This window comes from Ochotona princeps, chromosome 23 (assembly GCF_030435755.1).
Source record: "Ochotona princeps isolate mOchPri1 chromosome 23, mOchPri1.hap1, whole genome shotgun sequence".
Classification (NCBI taxonomy): domain Eukaryota; kingdom Metazoa; phylum Chordata; class Mammalia; order Lagomorpha; family Ochotonidae; genus Ochotona; species Ochotona princeps.
The window spans coordinates 7,013,888-7,041,819 of record NC_080854.1 but is presented as its reverse complement, the minus strand read 5'-3'; the positions used below and the strand labels follow the sequence as shown (position 1 = coordinate 7,041,819).

The following is a 27,932-nucleotide window of genomic DNA, read 5'->3' as shown; positions in this document are numbered from 1 at the left end:
GGAGCAAGTTATGGGAATAACACTGTTTTAACAACGCTCAGCTGTGAAGAAGCCGTAACGCACATGGTTGACACCGAGCACTGGAGAGTAAAATGGTGCTGACTGAAGCCTCAGTCAGACTGGGGACAATTGATTTTCCCGGGAGTGGTGCGAAGCTAGCCTATGGTTTCCATGGTTACAGTCGCCCTGGCCGGGCTCCGGGATGTTGCGCAAGCGCACTCAGCAGCTCTCCCCAGCTGGCGCCTCTGCGTTCGAAGAGGAAGCCCCGCCCTCCCCATATCTCCGTTGGCCAATGGCCTTCTCCGAGTGCCGGTCGCGTGCTCACTGGGTGCCTGTGACGCAGTTTTCGCGCGCCCGCGTCGTTTGCAGCCGCGACGCTGAACATGGCGCGTTCCTAGAAGCCGCTTTCGGCATCAGTAGGCGGCAGCGTGTGGACAAGGCAGCGTGGGGGCGCGGGAGCAACTGACGCCACTTTGTGTTGGGAAGTGGGAGCGGGACGGCCGTGTGGTTCCGGACCGAAGCAAACGGTGAGGCCCCGGCCTGAGAGGCTCCGCGCGCGGGAGTGGAAGGGAGGAGTGGGCTGGGCAGCTGAGCCCCGGGAGGCGAGGGTGGACCGGGGGGCTGTGAGGGAGACGGGGAATGGCAGGACCGAGGCGCGGGCGGTCTGCGGGCTTGGCTCCGCATCCTCCCGGGAGCTCCCGGGGCTGGCGTGGTCGGCGGGGAGCCCAGCCATGGTTGGTTGCCGTGGCGAGCCAGGGCCAGTGCTTTTGCCCTTGGGGAGAGGTGGTGCAGTTGGGAGAGAACGTGATGCTGTCTAGCATGTTCCCGTTGTGAACGTGGTTGTGGAGCATCCCCCCCACCCCCTTTCTGGCTCAAAGGGGGCGCTGCCGTGAAAGTGTTAAACCCTAGCCCCATCCTTGCCTGCGATGAGGGAAAGGGATGGGAGTGAGACGTTTTCTGAGGAGAGCTTCGTGCTGAGGTATGGCCGCCGGGGCTCAGGCTCAGCCATTTCCCTCAGCTTTCCGTTTGGGGCTTCGTATTTGTGTGTGTGTGCGTGTGTGTGTGTGTGTGTGTGTGTGAGACAAATTCAGCATGATCATTTCTTGAGGCCCGTGGCGTTTGTCGTTTGAAGCATCCTTTTGTGACATGGAGGTGGAGGAGAGAAGTCTTCCTCCCTCAGAATGACGTGGCTGAATAGTAAGGGCATGGCGAGGTGGTGCCTGGATTGTGAATGACCAGCTCTGGTGTCGTGGGCTGGTGTCCTTGAGGTGTAGGTGTTCTTCAGAAGGGAATGGGGAAGGGAAGGGCAGTTTGCAGCCATGATGGTTCCCCCCGCCTCACTTGCAGAGGGATTTTCCTCATCCATTTCTCACGTGATTTCATACCTATCTCCTTCAGTTTAAGGGCAGGGTGAGTCTGCCCCCACCCCCCTCAGACGTTCATTGCATGGTGTCTTTTTCTTACATCTTTGAGGAAGATTTTGGTTAGAGCAGAAAAGAAAAATTCTCCCTGTTGTTTGTGATAGGGCTGGAACATATTTTTTTTCCTGCTGGAACCAGGCACAGGGGATACATGGGAGCGATGTAATTATGGATTGCAAAGATGTGTGGATATGTGTTACAGCCCCAGGGCACGAGGATGCTCCCGCCCTAGTTACAGAGAGGATTGTCTACGTGTGTGAATTTCATCGTGGTAATAGTGGTCAAGGTCCTAAGCAAAAGTGTTAGGAGTGTTCATTAATTAGTAGAGAAGTATTTAGATTTTGTGACGTGGTGACTATATGTATGTCCAGAATCAAAGCACAATGCCAGAGGCTTCTTGTGAGCATGTGGCAGGTAAAAGAAGCTGAAGATTTTGGTGAATATATATTTTCTGCAAATAAAAACCCTCATGTGTTTGAAAGGCGATGTGTTTGGTTGGCGTTTGTGTTGGAAAAACGTGCCTATGTATGTTTGCATTTGATGTCACTTCATCTAAATCAGTGTTACTGGTGGTAATATTACTTGTTCCTCTCTGTATCGAATGGGGACTGTCAGTTCATTTCAGAGTGTCTCAGGGAATGGCATGGTTAGTGCGGCTTGAGTCTGGAGTTGTCTCTGGGAGCTTTGCAGAGCTTCAGCTGGATCAGTGCTCTCCGCCCTTTCTATTCCGGACACGGGATCATCCTGGAGTTGGTTAGAACTGATCCGTCTCAGGGCCAGGACGAGAACTCCTGACTCCGAGTATGTGTCTCAAGCAGTCCCGTCAGTGGGAATGGCTGTGAAAGCTTCAGATGCGAGAATGGGATCAGTACAAGCTGAGGAGTTCCCTTTAAAAAATAACTTGCATGGCCCCGGTGCTGTGGCCTAGCGGCTAAAGTCATCACCTTGAATGCATCGGGATCCCATATGGGCGCCGGTTCTGATCCCGGCAGCTGCACTTCCCATCCAGCTCCCTGCTTGTGGCCTGGGAAAGCAGTTGAGGACGGCCCAAGGCCTTGGGTTCCTGCACCCACGTGGGAGACCTGGAGGAGGTTCCAGGTTCCTGGCTTCGGATCGGCGCAGCACCGGCCGTTGCGCTCACTTGGGGAGTGAATCACTGGATGGAAGCTCTTCCTCTTTGTCTCGCCTCCTCTCTGTATATCTGCCTTTCCAATTAAAATAATAAATTTTTTTAAAAAAAATAACTTGCATGAAAATGATAACATTTTAGCTGGTTGAAGAAACTGCATGCTGGAAGCGGAAAGGCCTGTTACCCATGTCCAGCGGTTCAAAGCCAGGCTCTGACTTGTGTGTTTCTTTTTTCTTTTTTTTAAAGATTTATTTATTTTTATTGCAAAGTCAGAGATATAGATACAGAGAGAAGAGGAGAGACAGAGAGGAGGATCTTCCATCCGCTGATTCACTCCCCAAGTGACTGCAATGGCTGGAGCTGAGCTGATCCGAAACTAGGAACCAGGAGCTTTCCCTGACCTGTCCTGAACCTTGTCCTGGTTCTCACATCTGCCACTTGGTGCTGTGAACTGGCTCAGCCCGGTCCACCTTCAGACCTGACCACATGCATGCCAGTGTGTACTGTAACGTGGCCTGGTCTGGGCTGCCGACAGTCTTGATTTTTTTTTTTTAAAGATTTATTTATTTATTTATTTATTTATTTTTTTAAAGATTTTTTTATTATTATTGGAAAGCCGGATATACAGAGAGGAGAGAGACAGAGAGGAAGATCCTCCATCCGATATTTCACTCCCCAAGTGAGCTGCAACGGGCCGGTACGCGCCGATCTGAAGCCGGGACCAGGAACCTCCTCCTGGTCTCCCACGCGGGTGCAGGGTCCCAAAGCTTTGGGCCGTCCTCTCCGGCTCTCCCAGGCCACAAGCAGGGAGCTGGATGGGAAGTGGAGCTGCCGGGATTAGAACCGGTGCCCATATGGGATCCCGGGGCTTTCAAGGCGAGGACTTTAGCCGCTAGGCCACGCCGCCGGGCCCAAAAGATTTATTTATTTTATTACGAAGTCAGATATATACAGAGAGGAGGAGAGACAGAGAGGAAGATCTTCCGTCCGATGATTCACTCCCCAAGTGAGCCGCAATGGCCGGTGCGTGCCGATCTGAAGCCAGGAGCCAGGAACTTCCTCCAGGTCTCCCACACGGGTACAGGATCCCAAGGCTTTGTGCTGTCCTTGACTGCTTTCCCAGGCCACAAGCAGGGAGCTGGATGGGAAGTGGAGCTGCCGGGATTAGAACTGGAGCCCATATGGGATCCCAGCGCGTTCAAGGTGATGACTTTAGCCACTAGGCTACTGTGCCAGGCCCGACAGTCTTGATTTTTGCACTTACCTGCAGGGACTGTGTCCTGACAGAGAAGTTCCCCAGGCTGCTAATCACAGATCTTATGCACATTGGTGGGTGCTACAGCCCAGCCCTGTCTGGCCAACCCCAGTCCCAGTTCTCATGTGGTTCTGTGGGTGCCAAGACCTAGCTCAGCCTGTCCTACACCCTCTCTGACTCTTAGGAAGCCTGGTGGGTACTGGAGCCTAGCCCAGTGTGGCACACTCTAGACCCAGTCCTTGTCCATTCTGAGGGATGCTGCAGCCATGTCCAGCCCAGTTCACCACCTTCATTCCTGCTCTTGTACTCACCAGCCCAGCCAGGGCATCCCTTTAGCTCCCCGACACAGATCTTGAACCTGCTGGTGGTTGCTCTGACCCAGCCTGGCGTAGTCAATCCACGTGTCTTTGTCTTTACCATTGTTTGCAGCCAGGCCTCACCTGGCCTGCCTCAAGTCCCAACTCTTGCTAGTGGGTGCTACATCCTAACCTTGCCTAGCCTGCCCTTTTTCTTGGCTTTCATACAGACCAGTAGGTGTGATAGCCTAGCCTGGCATGGACTATACCCCATCCCGTTTCCTGTGTCAACCATAAGGTTTGGCCTGGCTCCCAGTCCGCCCCGTCACAGAACCAGCCTGCACACCTGCTGACAAGTGGAGCCGCCTGGCCGGGGCTGGCCCACACTCAGCCCTGATTCACACGCTCGCCAGTGGGAGTATAGCCCACCAGGGGAGTTCCCCAAGTTCCTGTATCAGGCCCACTTGAAGACCTGGATGTCTCACGTGGTGGCAGGTGCCAGGCCCTTACCCAACACAGTCTGTGCCCCAGTCTCTGTCTGTATGTGCTGGTGAATGTTGCGGTGCCGCACACCCCACACCCAATTCTTGAGTGTGCCTGTGGGTGCTGCAGCCTGTAACAGCCTGGCCTGTCCTCTACCCCAGCTTGCATGAGTTCCATGTCATGGCTAGTTTGGCCTGTCACCACCCACAGCTCTTGAGCAAACCAGAGGGTATTGCAGTTCCACAGGGGAGAGCCAACAGAATCTTCCCCCAGACCTGGGGCGTGCTGGTTAGTATCATGGCCCAGCCTAATGTGACCTATCCCCTGTTCCAATACTCTCTGGCAGGTACTGTGGTCCAGTCCTGCCAGGTAGACCCCCCAGCCCTAGTTTTTGCGTGTGCCGGTGAGAGGTGGTCCATGCTAACCTAGCTCAGATCTCCTGTGTGGGCGGATGCATTGGGCTGACCCAGAAAGGTTCTCCAGTTTCCCTTCTTGGGAAATTGGTTTCAGCCCCCTGGCTTACCTGCAGGTGCAGTGGCCTGGTTGGTGGAAGTCATTCCTCACCTGCAACACACTTCCTCAGTCCTCCCCACTTCTACACATCCCTGTATGCCCCTCCCTGAGCAATCCACAGTCCCTGTGCCCGAGAGCACATGGGTTCCCCAGCCTGATCTTCCATTGCGGCAGTGTGCTGGCCTGGGGCCCAAGTGCATGCATGGTTCCCCAGACCCAGTCCACTGGCACACTATGCCGGCATGCCAGTCTGGGACCCTATCCTTCCGCCTGCTGGGACCTAAGCACATGCATGGGTCCCCAGTCCCACGCCAGCTTTCCTGCCCATCTGCTCAAGATCTAGGGGTGTGTGTGAGCCCCCATGTCTGCTCCACTGGCCATGGTGGAAGCCTGGATGGGACGTTCCCTGGCACACTGGTGTAGTTAACAGATTTCTCATTAACCAGGCCCAGATGCCCACCAGCTGTTGGCTTTTCTTCCAGTAGTGTAACAGTTGCCTAGGTGCAAGGCAACCTAGGTGTGAGATAAGTTTTTAAGATTTATTTTTATTTGAAAGGCAGAGTTACAGAAGAGGAAAGGCACAGAGAGGGCTCTTCAGTGTACTGATTCACAGTGACTGGAGCTGAGGCCATCTCTGAAGCCAAGATCATCTTCAAGTCCCCTATGTAGGTGCAGGAGCCCAGTGTTACAAATATTCAAATAGTTCCTAGCAGAAAGGAGGTTCCCCACTCCTGATTTAATAAAGTGTTGAATATGTATTGAGAGCATACATCCTTGTCTTATTTCTGAACCTGGTGATACATTCATTAACTATTACGTTGCTGCCAGATGCCATGTATCAGATTAAGGGAGTTCTGTTTTGTGTTGTTCTGTTGGTATGTTGTACTCCAATGATTTTCATGCCTTGAATCCCTGGTAAAACCCACTTGGTGGTGCGTGTTCATTGGGAGTATTCCTGGGTCATTACTCTCTGCGTATGTATTCATAAGACGTGCGTGTTTCCTGCTGTTTCAGGCGCCGTGTCTCTGCTGTTTGAGTGAGCTCCTGTGGGCACTGTTGAGGGCCTCTCTCGGCCTGCTGCCCTGGAGGAGAGCTGCTGCCCCAGGTGTGAAGTCTGCAGAAGAAGAGCGTGCCTCGGATTTCTAGTGGTGCTTATTAGGAATAAACCTTTTGTAACTCTTAGCTGGGATGGTGAAGAAATGCCAGCTGGTTGCCCCTCTAGATGCAGCCCAGGAGATGGGGTGAGAGAGCCCTGGAACCTGGAGCCCAGCCTTTGCCTGGTTCTTCATTGTACATTATTTATCAAGTAATCTCAGGTGTGGTTCTTGGACACACTGGGAACATGCCATTACCCTACAGCTGTCCTTGCCTGTAAGGTCCTAGCTCTGTTAGTGACCTTCCCTGAATAAATCATTTCACACAGGAGCCATTTTGATTTTTATATTCTCTTCAACTTTTGCTGTAATTGTATTTTTTCTAAGTCACTACACTTGTTGCTGTAGCATTTCATTAGCTCGATGGAGTTATTCTTTATGTGCAGTGCTCTGAAACTAGGAATGGACAGTGCAGTAGACTAAGGAAGATTGTAGTGGCTGACCTTCCAGCTGTGGGGCCTGAGGAGCTGTCTGTAGTGGCTGACCTTCCAGCTGTGGGGCCTGAGGAGCTGTCTTTCGGCGGCAGGCAGAGGCACTGAGTTCTTTCTTGCTAGTTCTTTCAATGAAAAATCCCCTATGTTTCTAACGAAGGCATATTTGGGCTTTGAGTTTTTATCTTTAGGTAACTTACTCGTATTTTTGTGTGGTATATATGTCTAGGTTCTTTAAAGATTTATTTATTTTATTGGAAAGGCAAATTTACACTCCCCAAGTGGCCTCAATGGCCAGAACTGAGCTGATCTGAAGCCAGAAGCTAGGAGCTTCTTCTGTGTCTTCCATGCGGGTGCAGAATCCCAAGGCCTTGGGCCGTCCTCGACTGCTTTCCCAGGCCACAAGCGGGGAGCTGGAAGAGAAGTGGAGCATCTGGGATATGAATCGATGCCCATATGGGATCCTGGGCACACAGTGTGAGGACTTTAGCTGCTAGGCTACCGCACTGGGCCCTGCAGTTTATTTTGAGGATGCTCTTCACTGCCTTCCACTGTACTGTCTCACAGAAATTTGAGTACAAAATAGGTGTAATTCTCTTATTGTGAGACCATGTGTTGGTGGCTAAAGTGTATGTACTAGTTTTTCCTCTTAGCCTGTTTGCATTTTTGGAAGCATGACTCCATTCAAGAAGAGGGAGCAAGCATGGTATCTGGGAGGACCTGAATGGGCAGGGTGCTGGAGGGAGGTGTGGACGGGAAGCTCTAGTAGCTTCCATTAGAACAGGTGGATGGTACGGTGATTGAGGCAGGGAGATAGTAGTACGAAGTCTTACAGATTGCCTTGCTGTGAGGGTTCAGTGGGATTAAGTGTGCCTTAACGTAAGAAATTGCCGTGGGGTTTGGTAGCAGGGGAGGAGTTTTTAAGTAGTATTATAAAGCAGGGCTTTTTCCCCCTTGCTTTTTTGTTTTCTTTGGTTTGTTTTGGTGGTGGTGATTGGTGGAGGTAAGGCCGGTAGGGGTCAGACAGGCATTTGCACTCTGTTCATGTGTTTGTAGCAATACAGTCTGTAGTCTTAGTATTATGACTGTTGTCCAGTACTGGTATTTCACCCTACCAGATCCTAGCTACCTGCTGCTGCGTCTCCAGCTTCCTCGTGTGTCGCTTTGTCCTTTCCTCATTCTCAGCCGTGCTCCTTTTTGAAGTTCATTTCTAATCATCAGGCCTTTTGAAAAGCTGTGTGTGTTGCTTGTCGAGGCGGGGCCTTCAGACCTCTGCATTTCTTGCCTCGAAGATCTCACTGCACTGAACCGTGTGGGTCTAAAGTAGCACATTCGGCTGCATTTCGTCCGAGGTAGTTTGTGTAACGGAGCCCCAGGCCTCGAGGGAGATGTTGGTATCACTCCCACAAGGGATGGACCAGTGACTACTTTGCAGCAAGGTGAAGGCTGTGGTGCTGGAATGTTGCACCTAAATGATACTAGCGCCTACCACAGTAGGATTTTTATCTGGAATAGGTGAGTGAAGCTCTTATCACACTGCTGGTTACTTCACACATCCTTTTGTTCATTTGTGTATTTTACTTTTAGCTGGCCACAGTTGTACTGATTGGGAAAGAATCAGTGTGTTCTCACTCTTCATGTCCTGATGGCTTGCTTTCTACAGCGGTTCAGCTGCAGCTCCGTGCTGGTTGACCTGCGCTTCAGAGGGCTGCAGAATTGCAACCACTGTGTTTTGTCATCTGCCACATGAGCAGTTGACTCTCACATGCTTAGGTCTTTTGAGGCACTTGCATGGTTTACCCAGAGCGTGTGAAAGGCCCGCCTTCGGCCCCGTGTCCCTCCCTTCCTTCCCTGTTCTTGCCGGTGGGTTTGGAGAGAGCATGGGGAGTGTGCTTTAGGATGCTGGCGAAGAGGCTGTCGCATGGCTGCGATGCGCCCACTGCCATGCATGGCTGCTCAGCACCGGAAATGCCATGCTTTCTCAGTGTGTAATGGACACAGGGTTTCGTTATTTAATATAAAAATATGGAAATTTCTCTATTGCTATTTTTAAAATACTGATAGCGTGTTGACATGATAGCATTTTAGACATACTAAACCAAATGTATTGGGCGGGTTTTGTGGTGCAGCAGATAAGCCTCTGTCCATGATGCTGACATGCCACATGGGTGCCAGTGAGTGTCCCAGCTGCTGCACCTGGACAATGCGCCGGGGATGGCAGCTGAAGATGGCGCAGATGTTCAGGCCTGCCACCCACACAGGCGATCTGGATGAGGCTCCTTGCTCCTGGTGCGGATCTGCTGCAGCCCTGGCCACCGCAGCCATTTGGGGAGTGGACCAGTGGGTGGAGGATCTTTCTGTCCCCACCTCCCCCCCCTCTGTAACTCTAAGTTGCAAATAAATAATCTTTCTAAAAAATCAAATACATCATTTCTGATTTCTTTTGGTTACTAGAAAAATGTACAATTTTATCTGTGACTTGCTTTTGTGGTATACCTTACATTTCTAGAGAGAGGAATGCATTACCTTTAATATATTCTTTTAATTAGAAAAAGGAAGGAAGAAAGCGAGAGAGAACGCTAATGTGCTAATTTTCAAGAACTCCAGAACTCTTCTGGCTTGTTCCCCAAATGCCTGCAGTAGCCAGGGCGGACGCAGGGTGAGGTCAGGCTCCCGGAGCCGCGTCCTGTGCTTCATGAGTTAACGTGATGCAGGTTGGAGCCATCGTCTGCTGCCTCCCGAGGTGCACACTAGCAGGAAGCTGGACTCAGCAGAGTGGACACTCCAGCCTGGGGCCACAGGTCCAGGATGTGGGTGTCCTAAGTGCCTTGGTAACTGTGAGGTCAAATGGTGAGCCTTCGTTTTTAAAATTATGGTGGAAAGCATTATGTTCGGAATCTTGAGCAGGGCAACGGTGTCTAATCAGAATTTAAGAACTTCGGATTTTGTGTGCCTACAATCCCAATTTCCTCTTCTGGCTGTGAAACAATGAAAGGCAGTTTCCTTTAGAATTAAACTGATTTAAATATAAATGATTTAGATAATCAGAGTTTGAGTATGAAGAATATGTGCAAATCAGGCAGAAACATGAAGGTGCATGAGGTATAGCAGTGACTTGTGCTCGCCTGGGCAGTATATACACTAAAGTTGGAGTAATACACAGAAGATTAGCTTGGCTCAAGAATGACATGCAAATTTGTGAAGCATCCCATATTTTTAATATTTTTAAAAGCGTATTTATTTTTAACACTTATTTTTATTGGAAAGGCAGATTTATAGAGATAACGAGAGACAGGGACAAAGATCTGCAGTCTCCTGTTTTATTCCTCAAATGGCCACAGTGGGTTGGGGTTGAGCGTGTCTGAAGACAGGAGCCAGGAGCTTCTGGGTTTCCCACATGGATGCAGGGTCCTAAGGCTTTGGGCAATGCTTGGCTGCTGTTCTCAGCCCATAGCAGGGAGCTGGATGGGAAGTGGAGCCGCTGGGACATGAACTGGCGCCCATATGGGATGTTGGCACTTGTGTTTGGAGGATTAAGTAATTTAGCCAGCATGCTGGCCTTATTTATCTTGAAAATCAGAATTATAGAAAGATAGAGGGAGGGAGGGATGGAGGGAAAGAGAGATCTTCCATCTGTTGGCGGGTGGCAGAGAAAGAATGACAATCTTCCATCTGCTGGTTCGCTCCGCAGATGAGCCAAAGGCCAGGGCTGGGCCAGGCTGAAGCCAGCAGCCTCACCAAGGAGCGTTGTGTGGGTCTCCCTCTTGGGTTGTAGGGGCCCTACCATCTAGGCCATCTTCCACTTTCCCAGGTCACCAGCAGAGAGCTGGATCGAATTGGAGCAGCCAGGACATGAACGGCACCCCCATGTGGGATGCTGGTGTGGCAGGCAGCAGCTTCATCTGCTGGCCCAAGTGTTCCGTATTTTTACAGATGCTGACAAGGATGTGGAAAGAGGTACCTGAATATACTGTTGGTGGGAATGTAAACTGATGTAATCGTTATGGGAGACATATAGAGATTCTTAGAAAGCTAAAAACAGATCTTCCGTTAGACCCAGCTTTACTGCTCCTTGGAGTATATCGTAAGGAAATGAAATTAGCATATTAGAGAGTTACTTGCACTGCCTTGTTTTCAGAAACTCAATTCACAGTGAATAAGATATGGAATCAACCCTGATGTGCATCAGTGGATGACTAGAGAAGGAAACTGTGGTACATACAAATGATGGTTCTATTTCCTAGCCTTAAAAGAATGAAATCGTGGGCCCGGCGGCGTGGCCTAGTGGCTTAAACCCTCACCTTGAACGCACTGGGATCCCATATGGGCGCCAGTTCTAATCCTGGCAGCTCCACTTCCCATCCAGCTCCCTGCTTCTGGCCTGGGAAAGCAGTAGAGGACGGCCCAAGGCCTTGGGATCCTGCACCTGTGTGGGATACCTGGAGGAAGTTCCTGGCTCCTGGCTCCTGGCTCCTGGCTCCTGGCTCCTGGCTCCAGATCGGTGCAGCTCGGCCGTTGCGCTCACTTGGGGAATAAATCATCGGACTGAAGATCTTCCTCTCTGTCTCTCCTCCTCTCTGTATATCTGACTTTGTAATAAAAATAAATAAATCTTAAAAAAAAAGAAATTGTAACTTTTGCAACAAATGGATGCAACTAGAGATCATTATATTTAGTGAAATAAGCCAGACCGAAAAAGACAAAAAACACATTTTCTCTGATTTGTGACTCCTGGCTTCAGCCTAGTGCAGTACCGGCTGTTGTGGCCATGTGGAGAGTGAACCTGCAGATGGAAGGTCTCTCTTCTCTGAAACTCTGACTTTTAAAATAAGTAAATAGGCTCTGGCGCTATGGCACCATTGGCTAATACCCACCCCCCCTGAAAGTGCCAGTAACCCATATGGGTGCTGGTTCTAATCCCAGCTGTTCTGTTTCTCATCCAGCTCCCTGCTTATGGCTTGCGAAAAGTAGCAGAGGAAGGCCCAAGGCCTTGGGACCCTGCACCCCCGTGGGATACCTGAAGGAAGCCCTGGCTTTGGATCGGCTCAGCTAGGGCCATTGTGGCCACTTGGGGAGTGAACCAGTGGATGGAACGTCTTTGTCTGTCTCTTCTCTCTGTAGATGTGTCTTTGCAATAAAAATGAATAAATCTTAAAATAACTGGGAGCATGAAAGTGTTTTGCCTTCCAATTACGTTACTGTTTTGTTATGTGGACTGTATATTCAAGTATGTTACTTTCTCCTTACCAGGTTTCCATGGATCTCAACAGTGCCAGCACTGTTGTTCTTCAGGTCTTAACGCAGGCCACCAGTCAGGATACGGCTGTCTTAAAACCAGCGGAGGAGCAGCTGAAGCAGTGGGAGACGCAGCCAGGGTTTTATTCAGTGTTGTTGGTGAGTTGTTCTATAATAGTGTACTTCTATATTTAAGGATCAGTTATTTTAATTTTTAAAAAACACTTAATTTTATTGAAAAGTCACATATACAGAGAGGAAGGTCTTCTGTCTGCTGATTGACTCCCGAGGTGGCCACAACGGCCAGAGCTGAGCTGATCTGAAGGCAGCAGCCAGGAGCTTCTTCCGGGTCTCCCACGCAGGTGCAGGGTCCCAAGGCTTTCCTCTACTGCTTTCCCAGGCCACAAGCAGGGAGCTGGATGGCAAATGGAGCTGTCGGGATTAGAACCAGCACCCGTATGGGATCCCGGCACATGCAAGGCGATGACTTTGGCCACTGGCTGCCGTGCCAGGTTTTTTTTTTTTTTTTCAAGATTTATTTGTTTTTTATTGCAAAGTCAGATGTACATATAGGAGGAGAGACAGAGGAAGATTTTCCGTCCGGTGATTTATTTCCCAAGTGAGTGCAACGGCCAGTGCTGCGCCAACCCGAAGCCGGGAGCCAGGAACCTCTTCCGGGTCTCCCATGCGGGTGCAGGGTCCCAAAGCATTGGGCCGTCCTCGACTGCCTTCCCAGGCCACAAGCAGGGAGCTGGATGGGAAGTGGAGCTTCCGGGATTAGAACTGGTGCCCATATGGGATCCCCGGACGTTCAAGGTGAGGACTTAAGCCACTAGGCCATGCTGCTGGTCCCTGTGCCAGGTTTTGGTGTTTTAAAAACTAGTTTTATTGATGACTTACTTTAGAGTTTGAGTCTTCATTTCTGGTCAGACCCCTGAGGCTGCCAGTTGAATCGGAGAGTAATTCAGAATAAAATTGTATTTTGCAATATAGAATAAATTAGCAGTTGATATATGTTGTTTTTGACTAAAAAATGAGGTGTTAAGTTTATCATGACTTCAAGAGAAGTTAAATGTCTGGAGTCATACCTAAGTGCAAACAAGTGATTCTTAAAAAGAAAGAGGTACAGAGTTTACAGTCATGGGTTCCCCTGCTGTGGTTGGGGTGGGCCAGGCTGGAACCAGGAGGCAGGAAGTCGGACTGGGTCTCTGGTAGCACCTGCTGCTCCCTAGTGGGTGCGTTAGCAGGAAGCTGGACTTGGGAGTGGAACTGGAACATGAACCCAGGTGTCCTAACAAGGAGCGTAGGCATCACGCATGATTTCTTAACCGCTAGGTCAGACACCCACCAGACTTTGGACTTAATTTAGCTCTAGCTGTCTACTTTGTATCCTTGATTTCCAGATTCGTTTGCAGTTCTTAGGGAATGGTTGGGTTGACAGCTGCATTCTGCTTTGGTTTCTCAAGGGTAACCGAATCCGACTCAGGCCCAGCCACTTCCTCAGTATTCCCTGCGTTCACTCCTTTGCTCATGGAACTGACAGCAGCCCAGCATCTGAGTTGAATGGGATTAAAGAAGTGCGTTCTGTTTACTTTCTTGGAGAGCCCGCAGGAGGGACTTTGACTCAGTTGCCAAGAGTCTGAAGGGATGAGTGGGAGTCACACAGCTGTCCGTGTGATTTTTTTTTTTGTGGTGGCGTGCACATGCTTATCTGAAAGTGATAATGTATAATCATCTGTTTTTCATGCATCACATAAATGTATTCACACCAAGGATCATACTTACCACACAATAATTTTTTTTAATATAAGCAGTTTTTTTTTAAAGATTGGTGTAGTTTTATTTGAAAGGCAAAGTTACAGAGAGAGAAGGAGAGTCCAAGGCTGCAGTGACTACACGTGGGCCTGTCCGAGGCTGGGAGCCAGGGAGCTCCTCTAGGTCTCCGTGTGGGTGCAGAGAACCAGGGGCTTTTGGCCATCTTTGCTCTCGTCCCAGGCCGGAAGCAGGGAGCTGGGACTGAAGGGAGCATCCGTGTGGCGGGCTGGCATTGCAGGCGGAGGTTTAACTTGATGTGCCATGGTACTGCCTGCTCCTCCACCCCCCAAGGTTTTTTTTTTCCTTAACTTTCTTTTAAAAAAGATTTATTTATCTTTATTTGAAAGGCAGATTTACAGGGGAGAGAGACAGAGAAGTCTTCTGTCCACTGGTTCACTCCCCAAATGGCTGCAGTGGCCAAGGCTGAGCCCATCTGAAGCCAGGAGCCTCTTCTGGGTCTCCCATGAGGGTGCAGTGCCCCAGGGTGTTGGGCCATCCTCCACTGCTTTTCCTGAGCCACAGGCAGGGAGCTGGATGGGAAATGGAGCAGCTGGGACATAAACTGGCACCCATATGTGTTCCTGGAGCTTGTAGTGGGAGAATTAACCAATTGAGCCATTGCAGTGGATCCTATGAGTTTAATTTTTGACTGGAGTAATTTTGAGACATGATTGAAAAATAGAGTAGTATGATGAATCTCTGTCCGTTAGACAACTTAGAATAGACTACTGGGAAAATATGTTATCTTACTTGAATTGTAGAATATGCCTAATGTGGAAAGTAAGAATGTGTTTGTTCCTTAAACAGAATAAACTGAAATATCCATATATTTTATTGTAGGGGAATACTGATTTTTTTATACTGTGTTTTTACTTACAGAATATTTTCACAAACCACACTCTGGATATAAATGTTAGGTGGCTTGCTGTTCTGTATTTTAAACATGGAATCGACCGCTACTGGAGACGTGTTGCACCTCAGTAAGTTCTTTGCACTTTCGACCTTTTGTAAACTAAGAATGTACCTGTTGATGACAGCATGTATCTGTAGGTCTCGGAACAGCAGAGAGGATGAGCGTGCTGGTCTGACGTGGAAATGTGGGGGGCATCTGTAAAGCATTTGGTGTTAAGAAAAAAATCCAAATATTGATGTATGTGGTTAATTTGTAATTGGTAGCTATACTGTGTTACTCCGTGGTGTGTGGGTGTGTATGTATCTTTTGTTGGCTTGTTTGCAAGACTGCGATGAATGAATGAGTGATGCTGGAGCAGAAAGCCGGATTTCCTTTTGGTTTGAACAAGAATATGATAAGATTTTGAAAAACAAAAACAAAAAACCCATGGTAAAGGAAATCCCAGGTCATTTCTGAATAAGGTGGATTTCAATCCCAGCCTCTCGTGGGGGTCGCACAACATTTGTAACCTCATTAAATTTGGTTGTAACTGTTGAGTGTTACATAATTGATGACATAGATGAGATCCTGAAATCTAAGGAAATAGTGAACTCTGCCATTGTTCACCAGAAGGTGGCACTGCAGGTCTGTGAATTGTCCTATTTGTAAAACCTTTTTAAGATTCTTGTCATAAGGGCTGCAAACTGCTTATAGAACATGCCCTTGATTAATAGTGGAAGTAACTGGAATATTTTTAAGCTGCTTTTACGTTACTGTGGTATAACGCAGGTCTTTCTCATTTACATTTTGGCAGAAATGTAGATTTATATTGGAAGTGCTTAAAAAATCTGATTCTTTTATTATAAATTTTTTACTTGTTTAGTTCTTTTTACCATTAGTTTTTTTTGTGAATCATAATTTTTTTTTAATTAAAAATTTTTTTTGAATTTTATGATGCAATTCCATAGGGTCTGGGATTCCTCCCAACTCCCCCAATTCCCACCCCCAATTGATTTTCCCCATATTATTACAATAGTCTAGTTCTTCCTAAGCAGTCATGAGTCCTTCAGTGTGTTAAGTGTGCCCTGACATTGCTGGTACAGACAATGTCAGACAGTCCAGTGTCCCATTGTCTAGATATGTCCAACAGTTTCATTGGAAGTAGGGATGCATACTGCATTGTATCTTCACATCTGAGTATGATAGTCTCTATTACGCCATCACTATACATTCCCTCAAATGAAAAGCCACAAAACAAAGTCAACAACAGGTATGAAGTTAAAATAAAAAGTTTACAGCACCTTGGAGTTGAAAAACAGGCCACTGAATAGCCAACTCATGGGTGAAGAAAAGAAAACACAAAAGTCTATTGGATAAAATGATGCCATTGTGCAGTTCATGGCAAGAGAAAACAAGCTATTTGGAAGAAATGAAAATGGAAGCAAAAACAGCCCGTGCTGGTGTGGATGTAGGGAGAAAGGTTCTCTTTCACTGCTGGTGGGAGTGCAGGCTAGAACAACCACTATGGAAATCAGTATGGAGAATGCCTAGAGAATTGTAAATAAACCTGCCATATGACCCAGCTGTCCTGCTCCTAGGAATATTCCCAGAGGAAATGAAAACTGCCTATGAGAAGGGGATCTGTAATCCTGTATTTTTTCTTTTCTTTTTTTTTTTTAAAGATTTATTTTTATTACAAAGTCAGAAATACAGAGAGGAGGAGAGACAGAGAGGAAGATCTTCCATCCGATGATTCACTCCCCAAGTGAGCCACAACGGGCCGATGCGTGCCGATCCGAAGCTGGGAACCAGGAACCTCTTCCAGGTCTCCCACGCGGGTGCAGGGTCCCAATGCACTGGGACCCTCGACTGCTTTCCCAGGCCACAAGCAGGGAGCTGGATGGGAAGTGGAGCTGCTGGGATTAGAACCAGCGCTCATATGGGATCCCGGCGTGTTCAAGGCAAGGACTTTAGCCGCTAGGCCATAGCATCGGGCCCTGTAATCCTGTATTTACAGCAGCACAATCTGCCATTAGTTTTATAAAAGGTGATTAGCTAACTTAAGCTTACATCCTTCCTGTAAAGATAGAATTTATTTGCACATTAGCAGGGAGCTGGCTCGGAAGTGGAGTGGCCTGGGTTCAAACCAGTGCCCAAAGGAAATGCCAGTGTTTCAGGTGGTGGCTTTCCCTGCACTATGCCACAATGTGTGTCTCCACCTATCTTTTATGGCTCTCTTTGTGAAATTTATACAGTCTAAGGTTATGAAAACCCTCTTCACTGTGTTTAGCTACCAGTTTTCTTTGACTCTGGCCTTCCGCTGTCTTGATCTGGTCTTTACACCTGGTGCGTGTGTGCGGTGCGAGGCAGCTTGTGTGTTTTTTTCCTTTTGCAGTCCAGTGGCGGCCTTTCGGTGCTCCCGGGCCTTAGTATGTGTGTATCCGGTGTCCGTTCTTGCTGTCGCCTGAGGGCTCTGTTTGTCCTTGTTTCATTACATGGATGGGTGTCCTTTCTGTTGTTTTTTTGGGTTGAATTTTTGGTTCCTTGTGATTATGACAAGTTCTGTTTCACAAGCCTTGATTGGCACTATTTTCATCACCAGTCATTTGAAAATATTGAATAACTTCATCTGTTGTATCATTTTAGACCCCTGGGCTGTTAGAGATACAGCACCAGTTTGCACATAGGTAGGACTTTTCTGCTTTTCATTTTGTTACTGATTTCATTCTTTGAAACTTGCTTTTTGTTTTACAGTCTAACATGTATTTGGTAGATGTTTTGTTTGTACTTCAAAAGGTACGTGTTGGGGACAGCTGCTGCCTCCGTGCTGGCTGACATTCCATATGGGAGCTGGTCATCTTGGCCTCTCCACTTCCAATGTGACTCCCCGCTAGTGGCCTGAGAACTTTAGAAAAGACGACCCGAGAGTCTGGTCCCTGTACCTCTGTGAGAGGTCTGGGTGAAGCTCCTGGCTTGGCTTGGCCCAGCCCTGGCATTGGGACCATTTGGGTAGTCAACCAGCAGATTGAAGATCCAACTCTGCCTTTGAAATAAATAAATATTGGGGGAAAAAAGGTACTATCAAAGAAAGAGACATGTTTGCAGATGTGCATTGTGGCGTTTGACATATGTTAATTTGGTCAGGGTCGTTAGTTGTGCTGTCTTACACGTGTTTATGGATTTGTGGTACTTCTTCCATCAGGTGCTGAGAGGTGTGGCTGTGGACTGGCCTCTCGGTATTCGGATTTGCTTTCTCTACGTTGAGGTTGTGTTAGGGTCAGTGGATAGGCTGGTGATTCTTGTAGTGAGAATGAAGTCGTCTTTATTTCTAGAAATGGGCTTTGACTTAAACTCTAGTCAGTCAGATGTTGATTGAGTCTTACTAGGCAACTTATCGATAGTATTGTGGGCTGAATCTTTTTCTTCCAATATTTCTTTGTTGTTCTACTGAGAATGTTTCTTATAAATAGTAGATAGGTTTTTTAAAATCTAATGTGATATGTGTTTTTTTAATTTTATGTCTACTTAAGTTGAATGATATTGCTGGTATAGTAGGGATTGAAGCCAATGCCCACACCTTGTTTGCATCTTTGGTCACTGTTTTTTTTTCTTTCTTGCCTTACTTTGGATTTTAAGACGTTCTTTTTGCCTCTGAAAGCTTGTGTGGTATACTGTTATTACTGTAGTGATTTTTGCAGTGCTTATTACATGTATAATTGATTTTATAAAAGCATGATTTATTTATTTTTATTTGAAAGGCAGAGATACAGGGAAATGGAGAGACAGGGAGAGATCTTCTATCCACTGGCACGCTCTCCAGATGGCTGCACGGGCCGGAGCTCCACTGATGGGAAGCCAGCAGCCAGGAACCTCCTCCAGGTCTCCTGTGGGGGTGCAGGGGTCCCAAAGCTTTGGTCCACCTTCTGTTGCTTTCCCAGTCCCTACCTGGGGGTCTGGGCGGGAAGCAGAGCAGTTAGGGCACAGACTGGCACAATATGGGGTGCTGGTGGTAGCATGGAAAGGATTAGCTGTTGAGCTAAGTGCCGGGCCTGTATTATTGATACTTTAGAAACTATTCTTACGTTATCAGCTCTTTACTCTTTCTGGGTGCTGCAAGAACCTTGTAACAATACTTTAGTCCCGGTTAAGCCCCCCATCTTTGATGCTATTGTTTACTTTTCATATATTTTATATGATACAAAATGTTACTTTATATACTTTTATCAGCAATAATCATTCATTTTTACTTTTTTAGTGTTATTCTTTTTGGTGCTACCATGCTTAGCATCTGTCTGGATCCATTTATTCTCTGCATAAAGAATTCTTCTACCTTTAGTACTTCTTTTTAAATATATGTAACATTTATTTCATGTTTGCCATATACATTTTATGTAGAAAGTTTGGGATGGTTCTTGTTTACTGTGGACACCCCTGCCAAATTACAGTGGAGTGCCAGTTTTATAAAGATGTCAGATATGAAAGCCACGGGGCTGCTGCGGTAGCCTAGTGATTAAAATCCTCACCTTGCACATGCTGGCATCCCATATGGGCACTGGTCTAATCACAGCATCCTGCTTCCCATCCGGCTCCCTGCTTGTGGCCTGGGAAAGCAGTCAAGGACGGCCCAAAGCCTTGGGACCCTGCACCCGTGTGGGATACCAGGAAGAAGCTCCTGGCTCCTGGCTTCAGATTGGCTCAGCTCCGGCCATTGCGGTCACTTGGGGAGTGAATGAACAGATAGAAACTCTTCCTCTCTGTCTTTCCTCCTCTCTGTGTATCTGACCTTCCAATAAAAAATAAGAAATAAATCTTAAAAAAAAAAAAAGAAATGGAAGTCACGGTCCCAGTTTTAGGACTGTTCTCGGCTTAAAACAAGCTTGTCTGCGGTGGAATTAGGCTTCTCTCTGAAGATGTTGCATCGGCTGAAGGTACTGTATGAAAGCAACAGATATTTACGGGGCATTTTATACTCTGTTCTGTTGGAAAATTTAAATGTTTGGCAATGAAAAAATCCGGCTGTGAAGTTTTCAGTGCTGCTAAACCCTGTGTCTAGGGCATGCAGCCAGGAAGGGCTGAGTGTGCCTGCCGGCCGACTTCTCCCAGAGCTGCCAACCTCAGCTCCCTCCACTTACGCATTTTCTTTCTTTTATTTATTTATTTTTTTAAGATTTGTTTATTTTTATTGGAAAGTCAGATGTACAGAGAGGAGGAGAGGCAGGAAGATCTTCTTCTGCTGATTCACTCCCCACGTGGCAGCATTGGCTGGAGCTGAGCTGAGCCTAAGCCAGGAGCCAGGAACCTCCTCCAGGTCTCCTACACGGGTGCAGGGTCCCAAGGCTTTGGGCCGTCCTCGACTGCTTTTCCAGGCCACAAGCAGGGAGCTGGATGGGAAGTGGAGCTGCCGGGATTAGAACCGGTGCCCGTATGGGATCCCGGTGCGTGCAAGGCGAGGGCTTTAACTGCTAGGCTACCGCGCTGGGGCCAGGTATGTTTTCAAGATGACCACAGCTGTGCTTCGTTTCTCCTTGTGTTTTTGTGTCGGTGATGTTCTTCTGTTTTTTACCTCCCGTGCTGAGTATGTTTTGATGGATGCCAAACATTTTATATAGAGTTAAAAGTTGAGGGACTCTGAATTCTGTTTGTTTAGCATTAATTTTCTCTGGGTAAGCAGACAGAATTCGACCTCACCCTTGACACAGTTGAGACTAGTTTGTTTCTGGTTTGCTGTTGATGTCAGATTGTGGCTTTCCTGGGGCTTCTCGCCGGGAAGCCTTGACTGTTTACCAGCATAATGCTTTCCCGGTAGGGGATGAACTCAATTTTTTTTGTCTCTTCAGCATGTGAGATCAGCTGAATCTCTCTGTAGCCTTTTAATCTCAGCTGGATTTTTTGGGGCGCATTTCCAAAGGGAAAATGTCCTGGCTCATCACGATTCGTTTCTTTTTTTCCTGAATCTCTGAAGTCCGCCCTGTTTAGATTATGTGTTTGTGTATATGTGTGCGTGTGTGCTTATATTATTTTCCCAGAGCTGCAACAAATGATCACAAATTAAGTGCTTAAAACAACAGAAGTTTATTCTCTTACTTAGTTCAGGAGGGGAGAAGTCCAGCGTCCCCCGCCGGCAGGCCTGGGCTTGCTTTGCCCTGGAGCAGCCCTGCCTTGCTTTTCCCCACCTGCTGCTGGTGGAGCACGCCGACCCTGGTCTGCGTGCTGCCGTCTGCCTGCATTGCCCTGTGACCTTTGCTGAACTGCCTGTTTCTGTGTTCCAAATTTGCTCTTTTTTTTTATTTCATTTTTTTCCTTTAGTTTTGACAATCTTTACATAGTTAATTAGGGCACAAAGGTTCAAGGGCTACTAGAAAGTGGGTAAGACTATTTCCACATTTTTTCCTGTATCTTGGGTAAAGGGGGAGATAAAGGGAGAAGCCCCACCCAGCCTCCCACCCATCCCAGGTCCCTGATGTGGGGCATGCTCGAGGGTCCTGCTCAAGTGGTTTTGATAGTTCAGCAGTTCTGAATTGCTGCAAATCTCGCCATTCCAAGCATGAAGAAGTCGCTGCAGAATCCACTGATTGACATAGTCGCACTAGAGTCTGCGTTTGCCCAGTTTTTCACTGCCAACATATGGCTGGGGTAGTTGATTGATGTGTTCTGTCCTCTGTTGTGGTGCCAGGTGTCCTCTGCAGGTTCCGATAGACTGCCATATCCTCTGTGTGCAGCTGGTTGTGCTCTCCACTGATCTTTCTGAGCCTCTGAGGAGGCTTGGCTCTGACACTGGCACTCCGTGGTAGACCCTGGAACCTGCACTTCTCTTCGTGGTTAGGGTTCTCAGTCTGGCACTTCAATTGGAGATATCCCCAAAGAAACTTTGTCTGAGGTGTTCCCAGACCAGATTCTTGTGGTACTTGCCAATACAGGGCCCAGCACAGTACATTGCCCCAATCAGGTGGTCGTTGCAATTGCTGGCTCGGTTCTGTTTCCAGCCATGTCTTCCATGCGAACCAATGGTGGTTGCAGTTCAGCCTGGTTCTGCACAGCACACACTCAGCCCTCACACAAACCAGTGGGAACTGCAGCCTAGATGGGGCGACCTACAATGACCCCCACCAGGCCTGCCCCCCTACCCTGGTTTGCCAGTATGTGTAGCGGACTAGTCCAGTCTGTCCCACCTCCCATTCACCTCATACGTGTCAGTGGGCATTGAAGCGTAGTAAAACCCAAGCAGCCCTACTATCCAGTCCACACACATGCTGTTGGGTGCCTCTCTGTCTAGCCACCCCTACCCCCATCCTGGTTTTCGTGCTTTCCAGTGGGAGTGGTAACCCAAGAGGGAGGTGCCCACTGTTTCCCCCATAGGCCACTTCCACTCCCGGATTATGCAGTCTCCAGGTGGTTCTGGAGTTTAACTTGACAGATTTAGCCTCCAGTGGCAGCCTCTGCCAGCTGATGCTGTGGCAAAGCCCAACCAACCCTCACCCACTTGAATTTTTGCTTGCACCAGTAGGAACAGTCAGCTGAACCTGGCTTTTTGCTGATCTGGCTCACATGAGGCCCACAGTTGTTGTAGCCCTGCCTGGTCTGGTCTGCCCCTATCCCAACTCACGCTGTCCAGTGGGAGTGGCTGTCCAGCAGGGGAGCCCTCCACATTCCCCCTGTCGGCTTTGCCCCCTCCCTCCCTGATTCTCACGTGTGCTGTTTGGGCGCTGCAGCTGCATCTGGTATGGCTCACCTCACCTTGGCCATTCCGTAATGTGCACTGTGTTTCGTCGTGACTGAACCTGGCCCGCCTCACACTGTGTTCTGGTGCTCGGATTTGCCAGCGGGTGATGTGAACTGGCCCAGCCTGGTCTGTCCCCAACATGTGCCAAACGTATGCCAGTGGGTACCTTTTCCTGGCCTTTTCTGGGCCGCTCTTTATCGTGGTTCTTGTGCTCACCTGCAGGTACTGTGTTCTGCCAGAGGAGTTGCCCAGGCTCCTACGTCAGAACCTCTCCCTATGCCAGATCTTGTGCGTATTGGTGAGTCCAAGAGCCAGTCCTATTCAGTCCACCTCCTGTCCTGGCAGGAACAATGGCCTTTCCTTGCTGTTGTTCAGTCCATTCTGATTCTTACTGTTGGATGTTTCAGCCTAGTCAAGGCTCATCCATAACCATTCAGTGCTCACACATGGCTCAGTAGGGGCAGAGACCTAGCCTAGTCTGTCTTCTATGTACTCAGGTTCTCCAGAGCACCAGATGGTGTTGGAGTCTAGCCTGGCTTGGTGCGTCCAGTCACAGTCCACACTTGTGCCAAGGGAGACTGCAGCCATATCCAGACCAGAACACAGGCCCCACTCTGGCTCCCACACTCAGCAGGGGGAACCTCAACCCAGCAAGGGTGTACTTTCACAGCTCCTCAGACGGGTCTATTCCCAGTTGTGAATTACACACGTGCCAGTGGTTGCTCTGACCCAGTTGACTTAACCCCTTACCTGTCTCAGCCTTTGCCTTCGATGCTGTTACCTAGTATCCCTGGCTCATGCAGACCAGTTGGTGTTAGAACCTAGCTCACCATGACCTGTGCTCCATCCTGATTTCTATTTTTGCTTGTGAGCTAAGGTTTGCTCTGCCCTGCCTGGTCCTCCGCATTCCATTACCAACCCACACATTAGCAGCCATTGGAGCTACTTTGCCCAGCTTGTCCGACCCCCAGGTCTGTACCATGTGTTCACCAGCGGAAGCTGTGACCCACCAGGGGTTTCCCAAGTTCCTCCATTTGACCCACTCCCAGACCCAGTTCTCATACGTGCCAGTGGGTTTTAGGCCAGTGTCCAGATAAGTCTGGCCTTCCATTTGGCCTTGTATTAGCTGGTCAATATTGCAGCCTGGCTCACCCCACACCCTATTTAGGATGCACATTCGGGTGCTGCTGCCTTGACCAGCCCAGACTGTTTTAGGTTCCTTTACCTGTGAGTGATGGCAGGCTCCTTGGTCACACCTAGCTTAGTCCATTAGCACCCCAACTCTTGAGCAAACCAGTGGGACTAGTATTTCCACAGGTTTTGGCCCACATACCCCCCTCAAAAGGTTCTCTCATGTGCTAGTGAATGTCATGGCCCTGCCTAATGTGTCCCATCTCTTGATCCATCATTATGTCAGGTGATAGAATATGGTCCTGCTGGACAAGCACGGACTGGTGTACAGTGTTCAGCATTGTTCAGTGATAACAAGTTCTACACAGGACTTAAAGGAGGCTGTTACATCAGTCTTACCCATGAAAGATCATCTGGTCCCTCTCCTCTAACCTACCTTGCTTACCTTCAAAGGAAATGTTACTCCGTCTTTGGGAGTCTTCAGGATTGATTCACAACCCAGAAGCACGATGGGCTGAACACAGAGGTACCTAGGTAGCAATTCATAGCCCCAAACCCCAGAGCTCACCTCTCCCAGTTGCATCCACTGCAGGATGTTGGCGGCAGGTGGGCCCGGGCCTGCCCTATTCTGCAGATTTCCCCTCTCAGTGTACTCAGCAGGAAGGGAGCAGCCCCTGGAGCTCAGGCAGGCCTGGGGACAGCTCACCGTATGTTCACCGTGGCTGGAATCAAGGCTCTGAGCATGGAGACTCACCTGGCCTGGGACCTGCCAGGAGCCAACAGGCTGCTGGAAGTTTTACTCCCCAGACCCCAAGGTCGCCCCCTCCCAATTCAATCCACCCCACGATGTTGGCCCCAAGTTTGCTCTTATGGACAGCACACGGTGAGTTAGGGCCCCCTCAGTTCACTAGGACCTTACCCTAGCATCCTATTATGAACACCTTTTCAAAGATGACATAAGACAACATCCAAAAGTACCTGGGGTAAGGATTTGTGTGTTCCATTTGTAGGCAGGGACATAGTTCAGTTCACAGGAGATGACATACCTTTTTAGAAAATTGAATACTTTTTTGATCTAGTTGAATGATTGGTCTCATACCAACTACTCCATTATTGCCAAAATGGAAAAACTTAAAAGCTTTAGAATTTGACATAAAATACACGGTTTAAAATTTAGCACATGTGATTTGGAGCAGTGAGTATTCTTCATCCATGTCCTTCAATTTTGTTTTCTTTTTTTTTTATATTTCATTATTTTTATTTGAAAGGCAGTTACAGAGAGAGGAGGAGAGAGAATGTGATCCAAGTGAAAGCAGTAGCTGTGGCTGAATGACTGAAGCCAGGAGCCACGTGCCTCTGCCCAAGCCCTTGGGAACCTTCTGCTGCGTTGGTGGTGGAGCAGCTGGGACTTGAGCTGACATCTGTGTCCTGAGGGCAGGGGGCTGACACGCTGCCACTGGCCTGGCCTCTGTCCTGCAGTTTTTTAGTGTACTTCAGTCCAAGCCGTAAAAGAGATCAATGTTTATCTTTTCTACAAGTGTAAGAGGAAAGCTTTTAAACTAGTCAAAATCTAACTTGTGTTCAGTTCAAATGTTCTCTAGCCTAAAATTCTTTCTATAAAATCACCTCAGATTTCACGAAAGATTAATATGCAAGAATAATATTTGTTCTTATAGGTTTCCCTTTTTAGCAGATTTCTTATATATAACTTTTTTTTTTAAAGATTTCTTTCTTTACTTTTTTATGTACTTGTTAGAGTAACAGAGAAACAGGGAGAAACAAAGTAATATTCTTCATCAGCTGGTTCACTTCCTAACTGGCCACAGTGGCCAGAGCTGGGCTGGTCTGAAGCCAGGAGCCAGGTGTTGCTTTGGGTCTGCCATGAGGGCGCAGTGGCTCAAGGGTTAGGTCATCGTCCATTGCTTTGCCGGGCAATAACCAGGGAGCTGAGTCAGGATGGAACAGCTCGGACATGATCTGGTGCCCTTAGGGATGCTGGCTGCGCAGGGGGAGAATTAGCCTGGTGATATTCCACTGGGAAGGTACCTTTTGACCTCTGTGAAAGTGCACATTAAAATATTATATTGATTACCTTTGGTTTGTCTTACTTCCTTTTGCTTACTGTGTTGTATTTATTTAATTGCAAAAAAAAAAAAAAATTGTGCTTCTGACTTAGTCTGTGTTTCAGTACACAAGTAATAGAAGTATTTTTATTTACTTACCAGAAACAGCCAGAGACACATGATTAAATGGCTTTTTATTGTAACATTCACAGTAGTGCTTATTTGCATTCAGTATGGGGTGGCGTTTTTATGCATAGTGAATTTATCTTTTTACAGTGCTCTCTCTGAGGAAGAAAAAAGCACTTTGCGTGCTGGGCTGATCACCAACTTCAATGAACCAATAAACCAGGTGAGGAAATGCATGCTGGTTCTTCTGCTCTTACAGTTCTTTTTACAAAAGAAACTTTACATCATTTTATTTGTGCTTATATACATTTCTCTATTGATGTTTTAAAATTTTTAAATGATTTATTTACTTTTACTTGAAGGACAGAGAGAGAGAGAGAGAGAGAGAGAGAGATTGAAATCTTCCATTAACTGATCCATTTCCCAAATGGCTGCAGCAGCTGGAGCTGTACCAGTCCAAACTGGGAGCCAAGAGCTTCTTCTGGTTCTCCTGTGTGGGTGCAGGGGCCCAGGGCTTTTCTCTGCTGCTTTCCTAGGTACAGTAGCAGGGAGCTGGAAGGGAAGTGAAGCAGCTGGGGCTAGAACTAGTGCCCATATGGGATGCTGGAGCATTTTAGGGAGAGGATTAGCATGCTAAGCCACTACACCAGCCCCCTGGTCTTTTAATTTTGAATCTAATTGTGGCCTTTAGGAATTTTGGATATATTTGACTATTAGTGGTTTAAAGCTCAGAAGTCATTTTAACATATACTTTTTAGCTCTCTCAGTTGCTAAGCCAACATTTACAAGCAAATCATTTGTGCCTTTATCGTCTTACTGCATACAAATCCGTTGTAATGATTTATATTTTCAGTACTCCCAGTTCTTTTGTTACACAGCAGGGTGTTCTTAGTTTTTTATTTCCTATGCTCATCACATTTTGAATTCCGATTGTTCCTGTGGTAGATAGGTAGTAGATAATAAGGTTTTCGTGTTTCGCTACAGTGAAGGGGTCTTCTAAGAATAAATTGAAGTTTTATTTACATATGTGAAAGTTCTTCAGTTTTCCTAAGGTAACACTGTTTATTACACTTTTCCTTTAATTTGAATGGTTGCACACATGTTATTAGAGGGCTTCTAGTTTAGGGAAAAATGAGTGAAAAGGTCAGTTGAGGAGCAAGTATTTATACTTGTGGTCATGACGCCCGTTGGGAAGTATTCGTCCCAGTTCAAGTGTGCCTGGGTTTTAGTTTGAGCCTTGCTTCCAGTCTGGCTTCCTGCTGATGTGTATCCTGGGATGGAGCAGACGGTAGAAGTGCTGGAGTCTAACCAAGTGGAGACTCATATTGAGATTTTTGCTTGGCCTGGCTCAGGCATATTGGTAATTCAGTTAGCATATGGGAGACCTCTGTCTCTCTTCTGCCTGCCTTTCATGTAAGTTTTGCTTTTTTTTTTTTTTCATGTAAGTTTAAAATCAACTTTTCTGGTCCAAGAATTTAAAAATCTGCGTATACATGGAGTTCATAGAAAATTGCGTTATGCAAGGCTTTTGAACTTTTGTATCAAAATAAAAATTTCATGTTTTTCAAGGAATTTTTTTTTTAAGATTTATTTATTTTTATTGGAAAATTAGGTATAAAGAGGAGGAGAGACAGAGAGGAAGATCTTCCGTCTGATGATTCACCCCCCAAGTTGTTGCAACAGCTGGAGCTGATCCTATCCTTAGCCAGGAGCCCGGAACCTCTTCTGGGTCTCCCACGCGGTGCAGGGTCCCAAAGCTTTGGGCCGTCCTCGACTGCTTTTCCAGGCAGTAAGCAGTGAGCTGGATGGGAAGTGGAGCTGCTGAGATTAGAACCCCAGCACCCATATGGGATCCCAGCATGTTCAAGGCGAGGACTTTAGCTGCTAGGCTACTACACTGGGCCTTTCATGGCGTTTTTGAAGTGCACTTATATTTGACTTATTTTTTTTTGTGTTGCAGTTTAAAAAAATTTGTTTTTATTTGAAAGGTGGAATTACAGCGGGAGAGAAGGAAAGACATCTTCCATCTACTGGTTCACTCCCCAGATGCTGCTGTTTTCACAGGCTCTAAGCAGGGAGCTGGATCAGAAGTTGAGTTGCCGGGACTCAAGCTGGCATACATACGGGCTGCCAGTGCTGCAGCTGGAGGATTAGCTGGCTATACCATGGTGCCCGTCCTTCCATTGCCGTTTTCTCTTGACCTGTTTAAATGACTTGAGTTCTTTGAAGAACATATGGGTAATGGATGTGACTTTCACTGGGGCAGGA

General features: G+C 47.6%; 1 protein-coding gene and 1 pseudogene across 1 annotated transcript in view; both read left to right on the top strand.

Moving 5' to 3' along the window:
• The first annotated feature begins 340 nt into the window (after nucleotides 1-340).
• IPO11 (importin 11) overlaps nucleotides 341-27,932 on the top strand; it is a 141,810-nt gene continuing 114,218 nt past the window's right edge. Inside the window, exons 1-4 of the mRNA XM_058680020.1 lie at nucleotides 341-527; nucleotides 11,933-12,076; nucleotides 14,612-14,712; nucleotides 25,815-25,887. Of these exons, the coding sequence (XP_058536003.1) occupies nucleotides 11,939-12,076; nucleotides 14,612-14,712; nucleotides 25,815-25,887 (312 nt within the window). The 5' untranslated portion in view covers nucleotides 341-527; nucleotides 11,933-11,938. The remainder of the gene's footprint in view (nucleotides 528-11,932; nucleotides 12,077-14,611; nucleotides 14,713-25,814; nucleotides 25,888-27,932) is intronic.
• On the top strand, nucleotides 9,800-9,900 carry LOC118758245 (U6 spliceosomal RNA; annotated as a pseudogene).